Source organism: Mustela nivalis (assembly GCF_964662115.1).
Source record: "Mustela nivalis genome assembly, chromosome: 19".
NCBI lineage: Eukaryota > Metazoa > Chordata > Mammalia > Carnivora > Mustelidae > Mustela > Mustela nivalis.
In genome coordinates this window covers 16,661,616-16,678,940 of record NC_139038.1, presented here as the reverse complement: position 1 = coordinate 16,678,940, position 17,325 = coordinate 16,661,616, and the positions used below count along the sequence as shown (strand labels likewise).

At 58.1% G+C, this 17,325-nt stretch overlaps 2 protein-coding genes across 5 annotated transcripts in view; one reads left to right on the top strand and one right to left on the bottom strand.

The window, feature by feature from the left end:
• ITGAL (integrin subunit alpha L) overlaps positions 1-9,195 on the top strand; it is a 37,701-nt gene extending 28,506 nt beyond the window's left edge. For 2 of the 3 annotated variants that reach the window (XM_082714282.1, XM_082714283.1), the window contains exons 26-31: positions 4,215-4,328; positions 4,593-4,649; positions 4,746-4,844; positions 5,244-5,339; positions 6,067-6,177; positions 7,895-9,195. In XM_082714282.1, coding sequence (XP_082570408.1) covers positions 4,215-4,328; positions 4,593-4,649; positions 4,746-4,844; positions 5,244-5,339; positions 6,067-6,177; positions 7,895-8,068 — 651 coding nt within the window. In that variant the 3' untranslated portion in view covers positions 8,069-9,195. Of the gene's footprint in view, positions 1-143; positions 3,785-4,214; positions 4,329-4,592; positions 4,650-4,745; positions 4,845-5,243; positions 5,340-6,066; positions 6,178-7,894 lie in introns of those variants that run through there. The other variant, XR_014306433.1, reaches the window with a different exon arrangement.
• Positions 9,196-13,767: 4,572 nt separating this feature from the next.
• Positions 13,768-17,325, bottom strand: ZNF768 (zinc finger protein 768). 2 transcript variants are annotated; one of them, XM_082713823.1, is made up of 3 exons: positions 17,213-17,325; positions 16,146-16,867; positions 13,768-15,853 (listed from the first exon to the last, which is right to left on the bottom strand). In XM_082713823.1, exons 2-3 carry the CDS (start codon positions 16,231-16,233, stop codon positions 14,277-14,279), a joined length of 1,665 nt encoding a protein of 554 aa, XP_082569949.1. In that variant the 5' UTR covers positions 16,234-16,867; positions 17,213-17,325; the 3' UTR covers positions 13,768-14,276. The 2 variants fall into 2 exon arrangements, with proteins under 2 accessions (XP_082569949.1, XP_082569948.1); XM_082713822.1 differs by lacking the exon at positions 17,213-17,325 and having other exon boundaries at positions 16,146-17,058.

Below are 17,325 nucleotides of genomic sequence, written 5' to 3'. Positions count from 1 at the left end.
CACACATTTAATGAGCCACTGCTCTAGTCTGGGTACTTGGCTAGTGGCTGGGGCAGCAGTTATGTAAGTCAGGGACCCTGACCCCTCACCCGACCCAAGTTCTGTGCTGGAGCTTTATCTGTGTGACCCCCACCCCCACTTAGGATTCTCCCCCAACCCGTGAGAGCCGCAGAAGGCAGAGGCGTAGCCATTTCCCGTGTACAGATGAGACGCGCACAGCACAGAGGGGCCCGGCGACCTGCCAGGTCACACAGCTACTAAAGGGGAAAGGTCAGATTCCAGCACTTACTGAAATACCAGAATTCACGAGTTTAACCTCTGAGTTAACGATGTGTCTGTCGCTTCTCAATGCCGTATGCTCGGGGCTATAACAGCAGTCTTCATTATGGGAGGGAAGAAGACAGAGGCCGCCCCCTGGGTCTAAAGCTCGGGGGGGTCTAAGGCTTCTTTCGAGGTAACCTCTGAGACGGAAGTAGGTACCGACTCCCCCAAGGACATTCTTGTTTTCCGATGGAAGAAACTGAGTCCCCACAGAGACACTCTCTTTGCCCAAGGCCACACTGGCATCAGGGCAGACTGGGGCAGGGCCCCCCAAGCCAGGGACCCCAGCCGGGTAGAACAAGAGCAGAGGCCGGAGCCATCTCACTGGGATACGATGACCTCCCCCCTGGGGAGGTCAGGTGTCCATTTGCACAGAGAATGGCCACTAGGCTTGGTTTCTAGTGCTGGTCACGGGGATGCCTCCGGGTTCCCCAAGGAGGTTGGCAGACTAGTCCTTTTACCAGCAGAGCAGTGGGGAAGATTTGGGCAGGCGTGGATGCAAGCCCCAACTCTACCCTTCGATCTCTGTGTGATCTTGGGCCAAGGGCTTCACTGTCCATGCCTCGGTTCCCTGCTGTGACGCATGGCGTTTGGAAGAACTTGCAGGGGTCGGTCGTGAGGGTGAAGTGACTCACTTACTCCACATGGGGTGCTTGGCCCAGTGCCTGGGAAGTGGGGGTGGTTAATGGCTGGGCAGGTGTTGTGCGGCTGCAGATTCCGCAGCGACTGTGGAAGCCTGCTTTCCTCCTTGCCCTGCTCCTCTGGGAACCGACCAAACCCTCTGCGCTCCCTCCCCCCACACCCCATTTCTCTCTCTCTCTCTCTCTCTCTCTCAAGTCAGCCTGGCCAGATGCCTCCAGCCCCTCCGGCCACCTCGGCACCCTCCAGCATCTGGAGCTCTGCCTTTGGCTGCCTGGCCCACTGCTTGGCCACTCTTGCTAAAGACCCTAATGATCTCTGTTTTAGCTAAACCCCGCTCAGCGTGGGACACTGGTGATCTTTCTGTCTTGCCAGAAGCTCTCCTGTTAGGCTCTCTTTTTTTTTTTTTTTTTGCCACAGGGAGGTCACCTGGGGTCTCCTGTAAGCTCGACCCGCTGGGCAGTCCCGCGCGAGCAGGGTCTGCTTCCTCACTTTCCTCCCTCTGCTCTTCCCCTGGCCAGGTCGGACACATAAGCTTCAGCCAGAGCCGAAAGCTTTTTGAAGCTCTGCCATTTCAAGCTGTGTGGCCTTGGGCGGTTTGCTTAGCCTCTCTGGGCATCAGTTTCTCAGTCAGTAAAATGGGGCTAATAATCGCACCTACTTTATGGGGTTGTTAAGAGGAAAAACCAGGACGTTGCACGTGAAGTGTTCTGCATCGCACTCAACACGTCAGCCAGCAAAGCGGTGGCTGCTTTGAGGCGTGTTCTCACCCTCGTCCAAGGAAGGTGATGGAACACCATCGTCCCGGTCTCGAGAGGCCCAGCTGGGGCTCAGATGCCAGCTCTGCTCCCCGATCACTTCAGACAAACCAGTCTCCCTGAACCTCAGCCATCCCCTCGGTGACGCAGGGATGACAGCGCTGCCCGGGCCTAGATCCAGCATTCAGCGACCACCGCGGGGGCCCGCACGCTCGCACCACTGCCCACCCCGCAGTCTGAGTCCCCCTGCGGCTCCCAAGTCCACACTGTGACCCTCCGGCTCCTCTGTCCCCCGCAGCCTGTCACTGCTCTCCACCAGGATTACTTCAAACATCTTTTTTTTTTTTTTTTTTTTGTCATGATAGAATGAGATACAAGTCACAGTCTGTATGATTTACCTGCTTCTTAAAAAAGATTTTATTTATTTATTTCAGAGAGAGAGACCACACGAATGAGGGGGAGGGGCAGATGCCCCGCTGAGCAGGGAACCCGATGCAGGGCTCGATCCTAGGACCCTGAGATCACGACCTGAGCAGGAAGGCAAGGGCTCCATTGACTGAGCCACCCAGGCGCCCCTGATTTACCCGCCTTTAAAGCGTGCGGATCCGGGGCACCTGGGTGGCTCAGTCCCTTAAGGGTCTGACTTCAGTTCAGGTACTGATATCGGCGTCTGGGTTCAGTTTTGGGGTCCCCTGCTCAGTGGGGAGTCTGCCTGTCCCTCCCTCTCCCGCTGCCCGTCTCCAGGCTTGTGCTCTCTTTGTCCCTCTTTCAAATAAGTAGGTAAAATCTTAAAAAAAATAGTGTGCATTTCAGTGACTCATATTTGCAAAGTTGTATGACCATCACCACAATCTAATTTTAGAAGATTTTCTTTATTCCAGAAAGAACCTTCACGTAGGGGAGGAATCCTACAGTACCGGGTCTTTTGTGACAAGCTTCTGTGGGTTCCCAGGGTGGTTTCGGGGTCATCCGCGCTGTAGCCCAGGCCCGTGCTATGCTCTTTTTTCTTGCCAGATAATATTCCACTGTGAAGTAGGCCGCGCTAGATTTGTCTGCTCGTCTGTTGGTGGACACCTCGGTGGTTTCCACTTTCTGGCTCTTATAGACCGTGTTGCTTGAATGTTCCTGCCCAGACTTCAGTGTTGACAGGTCTTCTTTCTCTTGGGTATATACCTAAGAGTGCAATTCTTCCTCCTGAGGCTTTGTCTCAGTGTGTTCTAAACCAAGTGTGTCACTTTCCCCTAAGCCAACACCACCTCAGGGGTGCTCAAAACCACCCTTTCCCTCAAGTAAAACTTCCGAGTCTGGGTGAGTTTGTCCTTCCTCTATGCGTGGCCCCGGCCTCAACTTCCAGTCCGTGTTCTCTTGTCTCCTTGGCCCCCACGACTGCTCCGACTCTGGCCCCTCATCTTCTTGCGGCTGTTGGCACAGGCTGCCGGCTTGGACCTCGGCCTGCTGTCCCCACTGGGTTCTGTTCTGGGCCTGCTGTGAGGGAGCCCCCCGGAGCCTGCCCTCCTCAGCTAACTTCCGTGACTCACCATTGCCTACTTGAGGGTCCCCTGATTTCTGGCCTTAGGCCTTCAGGGCACACAGTCTCGCCTCAAGCTTCCTTTCCAGACGTGTGTCCGACCTCTCTGCCCCAGGCCCCCAACCTCCCTCCGGGTCTCACCCGCCTGGTGCTGTCCTGACTCCCCGCATTTTTGCTCCCGGGGGAGGCCTCCCCCACCTTCCTCTGTCCCTCCCCTCCGTCTTCTACGGTGAAGTTCAAAGGCCACTCTGACGCAGGCCTTTTTAACTTAATGGACCTGATCTTTTTCAAGCGTCCGCAAATGTTTGCCAAGTGACCCGTGGTCGAGCCTTTCACACTGGCTCTGAGACTCCCTGCTCGGCCTCCCTGAGCCGCTCCGTGGCGCTGCTCCCGGGTCACTCCTTCCCGGCTTCTGGGTCTCCCAGCCCTCGCCCAAGCTGGCCCCTCATCTAAAGGGCACCCAGGCCTTGTTTCTTCCATCAGTCCAACGCCCAGAGCAAGTCCTTCCCAACCTGCATTGTGCAAACAACTGTCACATCTGGGCTGGGTACATGCCCCTCCTCTGGCACGCATTCGAACACTGACTTTTCTGGAAACCCGCTGTGTGCTAGATAGTGCGTCAGGCAGCAGGGAGTCGTCGGCAAAAGGAGCCCCAGCTGCTGCCCTATTGGAGCATGTAGCCCCTGGACAGACAGACCCCGTCCTGCTGGGGACGCAGAGCTCTGTGGGAACAAGCAGTGGGGATGGGGGGGCGCTGCCCTCTCCTTGGGGAGTCCGCTGATCGCCTCGAAGGTTTGCCCTCGGAGAAGGCAGAGAGGCACATGCAGCCCGCAGGGGCAAGCTTCGAGGACGAGCTGTCCTTGCCCGCCGCCTGGCGAAGAGCAGGCCCTCAGGCCTCAGCCAGTGAGCTTGCCTCTGGAGGGGTGGCCGGCATTCAGGGCTCCGCTGTCCCATGTCCTCTGTCCTAGGTGAGGATTCAGCCCTCTGTCTACGACCACAACGTGCCCGCCCTGGAGGCCGTGGTTGGGGTGCCGGGGCCTCACGGCGAGGGGCCCATCACACATGAGTGGACTGTGCAGATGGTAAGTAGCCGGGGCCCAGGGGAAGGAGGGACCCTCGGGATGGTGGGAGTGAGCTCCGAAGGCGGGTGCAGACGTGTGGGAAGGGAGCGAGGAGGGACGCGTCCTGTTGGGCTCAGTGATTTCGGAACCTGCCAAGAGCCAGTGGGTGAACCGGGATGCCCCGGAACTGAGGAACGTTGAGGGAGGCCACGTTCTGGCCTTAAGGGGCCAGCGTCCCCCCTCTGTGCTCTGGACTAAGCGAGGACCCCATCTCATCACTCCTAGGACCCTCCTGTGACCTGCTATCGTGAGGATCTGGAGAGGCTGCCCAGCGAGGCTGAGGTCCGGGCCTGGGGGCTCAGAAGTTGGGGTGGGGGCCGGCCGAGTGCCGGTGGGAAGACGGGCCTCTCTGACCCCCGCTGCCTTCCTTCTCGGCAGCCTTGTTTGCCCAGAGCCAAGTTCCACTGTCCACTTGACTTCAAGGAGGGGATCCTCGTCCGAGTGACCGGGACTGTGGAGCTGGCGGGGGAGATCGAGGTTAGCAGCTGCTGCAACAGATGCCGCGGGTCGGGGGGCTCGAGGGAGAAGCAGCGGGCTCCCCACCAGATGGGCTTCCGACATTTTTCTTTACGACCGGATGCGAAGCCCTGATCCTTTCACAGCGGCCGGTGAAAGACATCCGTGATTTGCTAGAAATTTGCCAGGCGGCTTTCCTGGGCCTATGGGTGGTTCTTCTGGGTTCTTTGTAGGGAAAATTTCCTTCCAGCAGCGGGGCGTGGCCCCTTCGGAGGCTCCAGTGGAGAACTCAGCCCCCGTGGCCCTCCCCACCAGGGCCCGTTGTCCTCCGCTTCTCCCCCTGAGTCAGGTGGGGTGCAGAAGGCAGCAGGTTCTGGTCCTTGTTTTTCCCGGCCTGACGTCTCCCACGGCCCTCCACAGGCCTCCTCCATGTTCAGCCTCTGCAGCTCCCTCTCCGTCTCCTTCAACAGCAGCAAGCATTTCCACCTCTACGGCAGCAACGCCTCCCTGGCCCAGGTAGGGCTCTAGCTTCTCAGAAGCCCAGGAGCAGAGGTGGGTGGAGGGCTCTGCAGAGCCCCGGGGGGCGGAGCTGGAGGAGCTAGAGCAGAAGCCAGAGGTCCCCGGCTGGGCCCAGAAGGAAGAGCTTCCAGGCAGTCAGAGCAGTTGGTCTTGGCGAGGGCCGTGGAGGGCTCCCTGCCACCACCGGTGGGCACGCAGTCAGGCTGAGGTCACCCGTCTGAGGAGATGCGTCAGGCAGAGATCTGTGTGACGGCAGCTCAGCAGAGGGTACCCACCCCGTGCCCACTCGGAGCGTGGCAGGAAAGCCCTCGAAGCAGAACAAGCAGCGAGCATGGGGGCTCAGGTCGCCCAGGCGAGAGGGTGGCAAGGCGGTTTGCAGAGCGGGAAGCTCGGAGCAGGGGAAGGGAAGCTGCCCCTCATTAGGTAAGCCTCAGCCAGGTTCTGGAAGGTTTGGCATACTGGGCCGAGATTCTGACATTTCATTCTGGCCTCAAGACAGCCACATCAGGGCTTCCGCTGGGTCATGCGCTGGGTCATGCGCATGTCTGCCCGCTGGCTCCGGGGGCTGCATGGGGTGGTGTGGGGGTGGGGGTTCCCTGGAGGGAGGCATCCAGGCCAGCCTGGCAGTGTGGGGCAGCCCCGACCGGAGCCGCGAAGACCTAGCCATTCACAAGCATGTCAGAGGTGGGAGAGCCTTCCCATGCCCCCAGCTCTCCGCCTGCAGGTCCTCATGAAGGTGGACATCGTCTATGAGAAGGAAATGCTCTACGTCTACGTGCTGAGCGGCATCGGAGGGCTCTTGGTGCTGCTGGTGATTTTCGCCGTCCTCTATAAGGTGGGAGCTTCTGGGAGCCGCGGGCCTGCCTTAGACAGCCAGCCTGGGGGAAGGGGGTTCGCAGGAGTCAGGGCAGAGACTGTCACGGTCCAGGACCGCTAAAGATCAAGGAGGCCTCGGCCCACTCCCTCCTTCCACAGATAAGGCTCCTGAGGCCCCACGAGCAAACAAGACTCCCCCCAATCCCTCCACCAGGACTCGGTACCCAGGGAAGGAGGGGGCGCCCACGACTCAAGGGCCGGGCCCTGGGACACAGAGAGACATACCACAGATATGGTCCCTGCCTTTGGGGGGTCTCACAGTCTAATGGTGGAGACGGGCGCACACGTGATAAGGGCTCCACTCAAAGGCCTGTATGCTGGAACTTCACTTAGGCTGGGGAGTCCGGGAAGGCCTCCCAGGACAGGGGGCGTTGGAGTTGGGATCTGAAGGAGTCGCCAGGTGAAGAACGCCGGAGGACAGATGTTCCGTAGAAACCCTCAAATCCTCCAGAAAAGCACAGAAATCAGTTTCTTCTTGTTGCATTCCCCCAGGGTCGTCATTAACAACCATGTGGTTTCTGTTCTTCCAGGTTCTAATTTTGTTGTTTAAATGTGCGTGTACGTGTGAGCATGAGAGAGGCAGAGGGAAAAAGTCAGCGTCTGTGTATATAGGTAGAAAACATAAAAGAGGGGCGCCTGGGTGGCCCAGTCAGTTAAGCCTCTGCCTCTGGCTCAAGTCATGATCCCGAGGTCCTGGGATCGAGCTGCTTCTCCCTCTCCCTCTGCTGTTGCTCCCCCTGCTTGTGCGCGCTCTCTCCGTCTCAAATAACTAAATAAAATCTAAGGAAAAGAAAAGAAAACATAAACGGAAGAATCCCATATAAACTGCTCGGGAGCTTGGGTTTCCCGCGGAGTATTGTGCTGCTGCTGTCCCTCCGCGCGAGCACGCTCACATCCACCTCTTGCTCTCTAACCTGCGCTGCTTTGCCGCTGTCCAGATGCCCCGCCTGTTCTTTGATGAGATCCCCACTGATCAACATGTCGATTATTTGTAATTTCTACCTATTTCTTTAAAGATCATTCATTTATTTACTTGAGAGCGAGCCGGACGAGGGAGAGCACAAGCAGGGGGCAAGGGGCAGAGGGCGACGGAGAAGCAGACACCCGCTGAGCGGGGACACCCCCAACCCTGACTCGGGGCTCCATCCCACGACCCCGGGATCATGCCCCGAGTCAGACGCTTCATGGACTGAGCCAGGCAGGCGCCCCAATATCTACCTGTTTTAAACAGTGACTGTTTGGCTCCCACATCTTTGCGCACTTGTCCAAAAGCTCTTTAGAATTAGTTGCTGGGGCTGGAATGGCTGAGCCAAAGAACATACAGGTTTTGGGGAAAAAAGAAGAATGTGTATGTTCTGAGCTTTCAACAGAGAGTACGGGGCCCGCGCTAAGCGCTACGGCAGCGCAGGCCCTTCTGTTAGTGTCACTGGATATTGTCAGCCCGCCCGCCCCAAATATTGGTCCAGGACACTTTGACGAGCCTGAAGAATGAACTGTTGAGCGTTCAGCTTTTCGGCGTGTTGCCAGGAAGCCGGTGTGGCAGACGCCTCGCCCCAGCCCTGGAGCGGGTACCACGCGTGACTCACAACCCTGGGCGCCCTTTCATGTTTTGCGAGGCCGAGGGGTCCAGAGTGTTCCATGGCCCTTGTGCTCACTCCGGGTTTGTTTTCCTGCAGTTTGGCTTCTTCAAACGCAGTCTGAAGGAGAAGATGGAGGCCACCGCGGAAGCTTCCAGCGGAATCCCTGGAGAAGCCTCTGACCAGCCAGAGTCCATGGACGAGGCCGGGGACCCGGGCTGCCTGGAGCCCCTCCACGAGGAGGAAGCCCAGGACGGAGGCGGCAAAGACTGAGGCCCAGGCCCGACGCAGAGCGCCCAGCACTGGCCTCGGAAGACTGGGGTCCCTCTGCCTCGACCTGTGTCTCGCTGTGTGCCTCCGGGCAAGTCACTGCCCCCACCCAGGCCTCGGTGTCGCTGTCCTGAACACAGAGCTCCCTCCTGGCTGCCTGCTCGGCGGGCTCCTGTCAGGGTTCATGAGCGACGGCCGGGCAGGCCACAGAGGGCAGGCCTTGTCCCGGGCAGCTGGCTCTGGCTTCCCCCGGCCCTTCTTAGCACCCTCCCCGGAAGAGGATACCCGATCTACATCTGGAAGAACCGTCATCTCAGGACCTAGCGACCGGCCCTCGCACCCCCTGCTCTTGGATGTCCCCGGAGGCCTCAGACTCCCAGAACCTGCAGTTTCCTGCCCGGACTCCAGTCAGCTTTCCGCCTGCTGCCAGAGAGCAGACCTGATCCGAGTCACCGCCGTGCTTCTGCAGACCCCTGGCTCTGGGGCTGGACACCGGCGTCCTTCCCACGCCTTCCAGAACCCGCAGAATATCCCTAACGTGCCAGGGTTGCCTTCCCGGCCTCCTCCGAGACTCCCCGCCTCCCCTCCTGAGCTCCAGTTACACCGGCCTTCTCAGGAGCCAAGCTCCTTGCCCTCACCCAGACTGCTCCTTCTGCCTGGAACATTCCTCCCGGGCCCTGTCCCTGGCTCTCAGCTCAGGGAGAATGGCCTCCGGGCCTCATCGCGCAGCGCCTGTTTGCTACTTAATGTTCTTCCCTCAAACCCAACCGCGGACTCCGTGGGGGTCAGGGCCACACCGGTCACGTTCACCTTGGAGAGGCCACAGAGCCAGACCCAGCAGGCGGCTGCCGCAGTTTCAGCGACCAGTGAGGGTGCCTGTGAGAGGCCTGAGAAAACGTTTGGGGGCGCTCGGAACCCCTCCCCCCACGTCCAGGCTCGGTCTTCCCCGGGCTTCCGGGCTTCCCCCTTGCTCCGACCCCCCCACCCCCACCCCGGATGCCTCGTGACCCCTCTCGGCCCCCACTGGGAGGCTATGAGCTCAAGGCGCAGGCGGAGTCTGTCCACCCGGCTCCCGGCACCAAGCACAGTGCCTGCCTCTGTTTACCCAATAAATGTGAAAATCCATCCAATTCTGTGATGTTTTTGTGCTGGTGCCCATTTCAGCCTGGATCAAGGAAATGAATATTTCCTTCTCAACCCTTTCTCTAAGTGGGACCCAAACAGCTCTTTTTTCCTCTTTTTTTTTTCTTTTGTTGTTATGACAACGCTCAGAGACTGAGCTGCAGAGGCACTGACAACTCCTCAAGGTGCGAGAGCACACCCTTCCTGGTCTTTTTAAAAAATAATAACAATTGGTGGGGCTTGATCCTGAGGCCCCCGGGGACCTTTAAGAGGGGGTGGGTCCCGCTCCTCGATGCTGCCCTCTTGTGGTCAGTAGAACCCCCAGGAAGGGGGTGGTTTTAGGGGTAGAAATGGGGTAATTCTCAGCCAGGCTCTCTGGGTCCAGCACTGGACGCTGAGAAGCAACCTATGGTCTCCCACGCAGTGACCTTTGATGGCTGCCTTCTGCCTACAGGGGAGTAAACGAACGTTCTCAAGCCTGGCGCACAAGGCCCAGAACCGTATTTCAAAGCCTGCTGGCCTCCTCAACCTCATCAACCCCCTTCTGGTCCAGCAGCCAGGGAACCATGGGGCTGGCTCTTAAGGAAGACCTCAGGAACGAAGAAGTGAGGCCCGTTTTCCCAGAGAGAAGGGGAAAGAATGTTCTAAAGGGCAGGAATATCACAGAAATGCTAAACGTACGCAGTTAGCTGTAGGTTTCCGAATTCTGTTGGCTCCTGTGGATTCATGCAGTATTTCCTGAAAGATCTGTGTCAGGGCCTGTTCAGTGTCCCAAGGGCATGGTAATGAACATGACAGACAAGTCCCTGCCCCAGAAAGCATCACCCCAGTGGGAAAGCAGAGTGAAAAGGTAGAACTGGGATTCCGGGTGTCGAGGAGGCTGTGAAGAGGGTAAAGCAAGATAGCAGGTTGGAGAGGGGTGGGGAGGGGCCTCTCACATCTGTGATGCTCTGTGACGCACACACAAAGTGGGAATATTTTCATCACGGATGGGAGCAAAACAGCACAGAGAATCTGGGAGGTTCGTTTCAGGAACCTGCCCTGATCCTGCCCAGGAGTCTATATCCCGACTCGCTTAACAGCCCCCGACCAAAATACCTATGTATCCTTCCCCGCCTGTGTCTTCGCAAACGCTCTACCCCTTTCCACCTGTCCAGTTCCACCACCCGCTTCTGTCCTTAAAAACCTTCCTACTTCAAAGCACTTCCAAGCTTTTCTCATCCCTTCAGCTCCTAGACAAAATGACCCATTTCGCCTTCACTGAATACCCCATCAGAATACGGGACACTGACTGTGTGGGCTCTTCTCTCGAGACTGGGAGGTTCTAGAAGGCAGGATTCAGTCTTTGCTCACTTGTGTTACCAACACTGGCCCCTCATCAGGGCTGGCAACAGAGAAGATGTCCAAATAAGTGTTTGATTCGGTGGCCTTCACACGTTTTGGGTTTAGGACCCCTTTATACTCTGAAAGATTAAAGATCTCCAGAGTTTTTGTTTATATGGGTTATACCTCCTGGTGTTTATCCAATTCGAAATTAAAATGGAGAAAAATGTAAAACATATGAACACCCAAACCCACATGATGCACAAGCAGTCAGAAAGATGATGTCTATTCTCACAGGCCACACAGCCTCTAGAAAACACCGTCCCCGCGGCACAAAGTGAAAAAGGAACACCTTCAGATCGCTGGGAAATAGTCAAAACTAGTCCACCGGCTGGAGTCCAGGCTCTGCTGCTTCGAAGCTGTGCCCTATGGGGCTGTCACTTACCCTCTCTGAGATTCTTTTCTTTATCTGTAAAATGGGAATAATAATTGTATATCGCTCACAGCTGTCCTGAACATGATGTAACACTTGCGAAAGGTCTAGAATTTTTGGAAGCACACTTGTGCTTGATAAAGATGAGGAATAGGAAAAAAAAAAAAAAAAAGTGAGGAATAGCAGTGGTTTATTGTGGGGATGTCTAGGTGGCTCGGTTGAGCATCGCCTTCGGTTCAGGGTCCTGGGATTGAGCCCCGGCATCAGGCTCCTTGCTCAGTGGGGTGCCTGCTTCTCCCTCTGCTTGTGATATCTCTATCTCTCTCTGACAAATAAACAAAAGTATTTATTATTTATTTATTTCTATTTTATTTATTTATTTTATTATCATTTATATTTTTATTTTATTTATTAATTTTTTGAAAAAATAGTTTAGTTGGGCAGGACAGTGTTGACAAAGCGGCACATCAGACTGCAAGTCAAAAGACCTGGCACTGGTTTTTCACCGTGACCTTGAGAAAGATGCATGCCCTTCTTGGGCTAGCTCCACCTGGGATCTGGAGGACCTCAGGAGCTGTTATGTGGAAGAGGGGAGTGTCAGTTGAGCAGCCGAGCACCGCCCCTCACCCTGCCCCCCTGCAACCTGCTTTAAAACCAAGGTTCCTAAGTAGCAAACAGGCAACTTCATCAATGAAGCACTCTAGGCTGTGCCCCGGGGGCCTTCCGGCTTTCAGTGGCCCTCAAAAAAGTTTGGGAGCTGGGAAAAAAAAATCACCTCCAAACTATGAAAATTAAATTGTATAATTGAAATAAATGTTAAAGTAAATGTAATATGTTGGTAGTCAAATGCATTTCTATTTAACATTTGTAGTTCCATACATGAATTATATTAAATGTGGAGTATTTTAATATTTGAAATTACATGCAGTAGGGTACCTATACGAGAATGTGCATAAAGTTTACACGGATCTTTAAAAGACCAAGAAATTTTACTTGAAAAATAATGTTCTACTTCCAAAAATAATTAAAACTTAAAAAAAAAAAAAAAAACCACCAAACACAGGGCGCCCGGGTGGTTCAGTGGTTTAAGCCTCTGCCTTCGGCTCAGGTCATGATCTCAGGGTCCTGGGATCCAGCCCCGCATCGGGCTCTCCGCTCAGAGGGGAGCCTGCTTCCCTCTCTCTCTGCCTGCCTCTCTTCTGCTTGTGATCTCTCTGTCAAATAAATAAAATCTTAAAAAAAAAAAAAAAAGCACTACCAAACACAACCAAACTGTGTTGAACTGCGTGATTTCTTTTTTTTTTTTTCAAGATTGTATTTATTTGTCAGAGAGAGTGCACACAAGCAGACTCCCAGATGAGCAGAGAGCCCGATGAGGACTTGATCCCAGGACCCCGAGATCATGACCTAAGCAGAAGGCAGACCCTTAACTGACAGAGCCACCCAGGCGCCCTAAACTATGTGATTTCTAAGGCCCCTTTCAGAGCTTGCAGAACATAAGAGGCTGGACAGAAACATCCTTAGAGGGGCACCTGCGTGGCTCAGTGGGTTAAAGCCTCTGCCTTCGGCTCAGGTCATGATCCCAGGGTCCCAGGATCAAGCTAGGGCTCTCTGCTCAGCAGGGAGCCTGCTTCCCCCTCTCTCTCTACCTGCCTCTCTGTCTACTTGTGATCTCTGTCAAATAAATAAAATCTTGAAAGAAAGAAAGAAAGAAAGAAAGAAAGAAAGAAAGAAAGAAAGAAAGAAAGAAAGAAAGAAAGAAAGAAACATCCTTAGAGAAGTTATTTGCTCTTGGCCAGTTATAAGGCCCCGTGGATGGTGTGGGCCTGGGGTGACTCGAGGATTTGAGGCCCGAGAGCCCTTGTAGAGCCCTGATTCGCATCTGCCTGTGTGGCCGAGTCGCTGGGACTGATGGAGCCAGGCAGATGCGGTCGGAACGCCTCACCTGCCTTCTGTCCACGGAGTGACTTTAAGCAGGTCAGTTATCCCTGAAAAGGCATGAAACAATCTTTGCAGGGCCGTTGGGCCCTTGTAGGCCTTCATCTGAGGATGCTCCCGGCAGCTGGGTGATTCCCCAAGGTGTGGCCTGTCCTACTCAACCAAGGTCAAGGCAGGCCACACCCCAGGATCCCACAGATTCACTGCAGGTTCCAACTCTCCGTTCCTTCCTGAGGGCCACGTATCAGGAGGATGAGACTCATATAGGAAAGAAAATCAGGATAAAGGTGGGGTGGGACAGGGAGATACCAGTAGGCCCAGGGGTCCTAAAAAACGAGGCAAAGGTGTGGCAAATCAGGCCCAGCTTGGTGGGTGGGTCTTAAAGCCTCGAGTCCTCGGATCCTCTCACTGGGTCCCCTGTGTGCCCCCTACAGGTGGGGCCGGGACTCCAGGCACTCTCTGTGGTTCTGGTCATTCAGGGTCTGCATGCCGGGAGGACTCGAGGTTCTGGCTAGGTGCCGGGAGCGCGAGTGACGGAGAGAGAGCCCGAGAGATGGAGCCCAGGCTCGATGCCTGGCTGAGACAGGCTCTGTCCTCTGGACCAGGACACACCCTTTGTGTTTGGTGGAAGGGATATCCCACAAAGTCCAAAGCTTTCTCACACCTCCTACACTGACCTCCCTCTGTGTCTGTGCTGGCTTCAAAGCAGGAGACAAAAGTTGGGGATGTACGGGCAGGCCGTGTCTCCTGAGCATCAGATTTTAAGATTCAAGGGACACCTGGAGCATAAGAGCCCTTCCCAGACAGGTCCCTATGGCTTCACGGGCTCTGTGTGTCTCCCGCTACCCAGGGCCCTGCCCATGTACACACTTTAAAGACAAGTCTCTTTTATCACATAAAGGTTTTTATTGAACTCAAATTCAGGGGCTCCAAAGCCTGAGGAAGACAAGGGAGCTGGGGTTTGCGCTGAGGCAGGAGCCCCCACCCAGGGCCCCACTCCCCACCCCACCTACCCTCACCCCTTCCTGACTCAATGAGGGTCTCGGTACTACCCATCTAAGCTACCCCACTCTAATTAGGTACCCCCCCCCACCCCCGCCTAGCACTTTGCCAAGCCAGGCACCTACCAAGGGCCATGCTGCTGCCAAAGGCCAGATCTCCGCGGACCTCTTTTCTGGATCTCTCGCAGAACCTCCCACTGCCTGCTTGGCCCCTCTCCAACCCCTCTTCAGAGCCCATTTGCCAGAAGTCTTCAGGGCACGCACCTTCCTCCGCCCGGCCTCGCTCCTCCATCCTCCCCCGGCCTTCCCACTCTTCCCTCTTAATTTCTCCAGCTCCCCGGCCCCGTCTCCGCCGCCCACGGCCTCCCCACCCCACCCCCGGCAGGGCCCCAGGTCAGCGGCGGCCGGCCGCGTGGGTGCGCTGGTGGCGGATGAGGTCGGAGCTCTGCGAGAAGGCCTTTCCACAGTCATCGCACTTGTAGGGCCGCTCCCCGCTGTGGACCCGGTGGTGCTGGAGCAGCGTGGAGGAGCGGCAAAAGCCCTTGCCGCACACGGCGCACCTGTAGGGCCGCTCGCCCGTGTGGGAGCGCTGGTGCTGAATCAGCGTGGACGAGCGGTTGAAGGTCTTGCCGCAGTCGGGGCAGCTGTAGGTGCGGCCCGGCAGGTGGGTGCGGGCGTGGATGGCCAGCACCGAGCTCTGGCCAAAGCGCTTGCCGCACTCCGGGCACTTGAAGGGCTTCTCACGGGCGTGGCTGCGGGCGTGGGGGATGAGAGCCGAGCGCTGGGAGAAGCTCTTGCCGCAGATGCCACAGCTGAAGGGCCTTTGCCCTGTGTGCACCCTCTGGTGACTACGCAGGGAAGAGTTCTGGCTGTAGCACTTGCCGCACTCGGGGCAGCTGTAGGGCCGCTCGTGGCTGTGGGTGCGCTGGTGCCGCAGGAGGTAGGAGCTGTCGCCGAAGGCCTTGCCACAGTGCGGGCACTTGTAGGGCTTCTGACCAGAGTGGGTGCGCTGGTGGCGAAGCAGGTAAGAGCTGTCGGCGAAGGCCTTGCCACAACGGGGACACTTGTAGGGCCGCTCGCCCGTGTGGGTGCGCTGGTGTTTGATGAGGTCAGAGCTCTGGGAGAAGGCCTTGCTACAGACCTCACATTTGTAGGGCTTCTCACCCGTATGGATGCGCTGGTGTTGGATCAGGGTGGAGCCCCGCCCGAAACTCTTCCCGCAGATGCCACAGATATTAGGCCGAGGGCCCTGCCCACCCCTGGCCCGGCCACCCCGCCGGCCTGGACCCCGAAGGGACCCCGTCAGGCCCAGGGGATTCTGGAGCATCTCAAACTGTGGCGTGGCCAGCAGGGTCCCTGTGGGCATCTCAAAAGGTGGCCCTAGGGGTAGGCCCCCTGTGGGCTGCTCCCCAAACCCCTGGGTGAAGGAGTCCAAGGGGTGGACTCCCAAGGGGATGCTCAAGGGGTTCTTTTCCTCAGGATTCAGAAGCACCTCTGCACCTTCCTGGAATTTGGAACTTTGAGCTTCAAATTCAGGGCTTTGGGTTTTGAACTCGGGATTCTGGGGCTCAAATCCTGGGCTCTGGGATTCATACCCGGGGCTCTGGGGTTCATACCCAGGGCTCTTGGGTTCATACCCAGGGCTCCGGGGTTCATATCCAGGACTTTTGGGGTCATACCCAGGGCTTTGAGGCTCATACCTAGGACTTTGGGTTTCAAACTCAGGGCTCTGAGACCCCGATTCAGGGCTTCTGGGTGCAAATTCAGGGCTTGGGGGCACAAACCCAGGGCTTCGGGACTCAAAACCTGGGCTTTCAGGCTCAAACCTGGGGCTCTGGGGTTCAAACTCAGGGCTTTGTGGCTCAAACCCAGGGCTCTGGGGTTCAAGCCCAAAGGGTATCTCTTCGACCTCATAGTCCCCACTGCCTTCCTGTTGAGACACTTCTTCTTCCTCATTCTCACTCACGTTGCCTGCAGGATCAGAGAATTACAGAAAATCCAGGTAGTGTGGGGCCTGGAAGGTCACTCGGTCCCACCACTGGTTGCCACGAACGACTCCCTCCTCCCGCAGCAGGGTCGCTGGCCCCAGAGCAGGTGCTGAAACTCCCACCTCCCCCTCCGCGGACCCGGGACGTGCAGTCCCCGCCCTCGCTTCCTCCCGGCCCCAGGTGCCCAAGCCCCCCTCTCGCCCGCCCCGACGGCCCACAGCCCCCGCTCCGCTCCCGCTCCCAGGCACGCTCTCGGAAGGCGCTCCCTCCCTCACCTTTGAGGGACCCTTCGCGGCTCCCCACTTCGTCGGGGCTTTGCACAGCCCCGGGCTCGAGGCCCCACGGCGACGCTTCCCGTTCCATCCCCGCCGGCTCCCAGTGCGGCGGCGGCGGCGATGGCGGACGATCCTGCGAGCGGGCCGGAGTCCCCTGAGACCCGGGCCCTCGCCGCTCGCCCGCTCAGCGCCGCCCAGGGGACCCCGCTGCCCAGCCCGGGCCCCCGAGGCCGGACGTCTTGACCCTGGGCCTCTCTGGCCGGCCGGGCCCCTCCCCTACCCGCGGCCCCGCCCCCACCCCAAGGTCTCGCCTTGCCCCGGGGCCGTCCAAGGCCCCCGCGCGTCGCGGCCTCGGTGGCGAGGGTCTTCACGACTCGCCCTGCCGCCCCCGAACGCCGCTCCCCGCCCGCGACCCCGCCGTCTGGCCCCCCGGCCCCGGCTGGGCTGCGGCTGTCCGACCCCCTCCCCCCTTCCCCCGCACAGGAAGTGTCCGTCCGAGGCCAGTTCCCCCCGCCGGCTCGCGCCGCGGCCTCTCTAGGAGCGGCTGGAGGCGGAAACTCGTTGGCATTAACCCTGGGCTGGACGGCCCCGGCTGGGAGGTGGGGAATGACGCGGAGCCCTGGAGCCGGCGGGAAAAGCTGGGGTGGTTGGCGTGCTGTGCCCCGGGTCTCCGTCCGCCCGGGAGCCTGTCTGTCCGTCCCGGGCCCTGCGTCCGTCCGCGCCTATGGCCAAGGGCGAGGCGACAAGCGAGACCAAGGTCAGCGAGAAGGAGCGACGCTTCCCGGCGCCAGCGGGGGCGGCGTCTAGCTCCCCTCCCCTCCCGGGCCTGGGGGCGCGCTCCGGCCGCGCCTCGGGAACCCGGCCGTACCCCGCAGCCTGGAGCTCCTAGTCGGGGCCTGCGCCGCCCCCACCCCGAACCCCACCGCCCCTCCCCCGCGCGCCCACCCCCCGCTCCCCCGGCCCCTCCCTCTCCGCGCCTCCTAGTCTCCCCCCGCCCGCTCTGCGAGGGCTGGGATCGTTGCCAAGGAAACAGCTCCGCCTCCGGTTTCCGGAGGCACCGCCCCTACCTCCCAGTCCGCACAGCGATTGGCCGGGGAGCTCGTCCTCTCGTCGTCCCGCCTCCTCCCTACACCAGCGGCTCGCCGGGGAGCACGAGGCGCCTTTCTGATTGGGTGCGGGG

Excerpts from the sequence above, each read along its gene's own strand:
- ZNF768 (XM_082713823.1), bottom strand. The coding sequence starts at position 16,233 with ATGGAACGGGAAGCGTCGCCGTGGGGCCTCGAGCCCGGGGCTGTGCAA. Across the intron at positions 15,854-16,145 it reads CCGCGAAGGGTCCCTCAAAG|GCAACGTGAGTGAGAATGAG; the intron begins GTGAGGGAGGGA and ends CTGATCCTGCAG.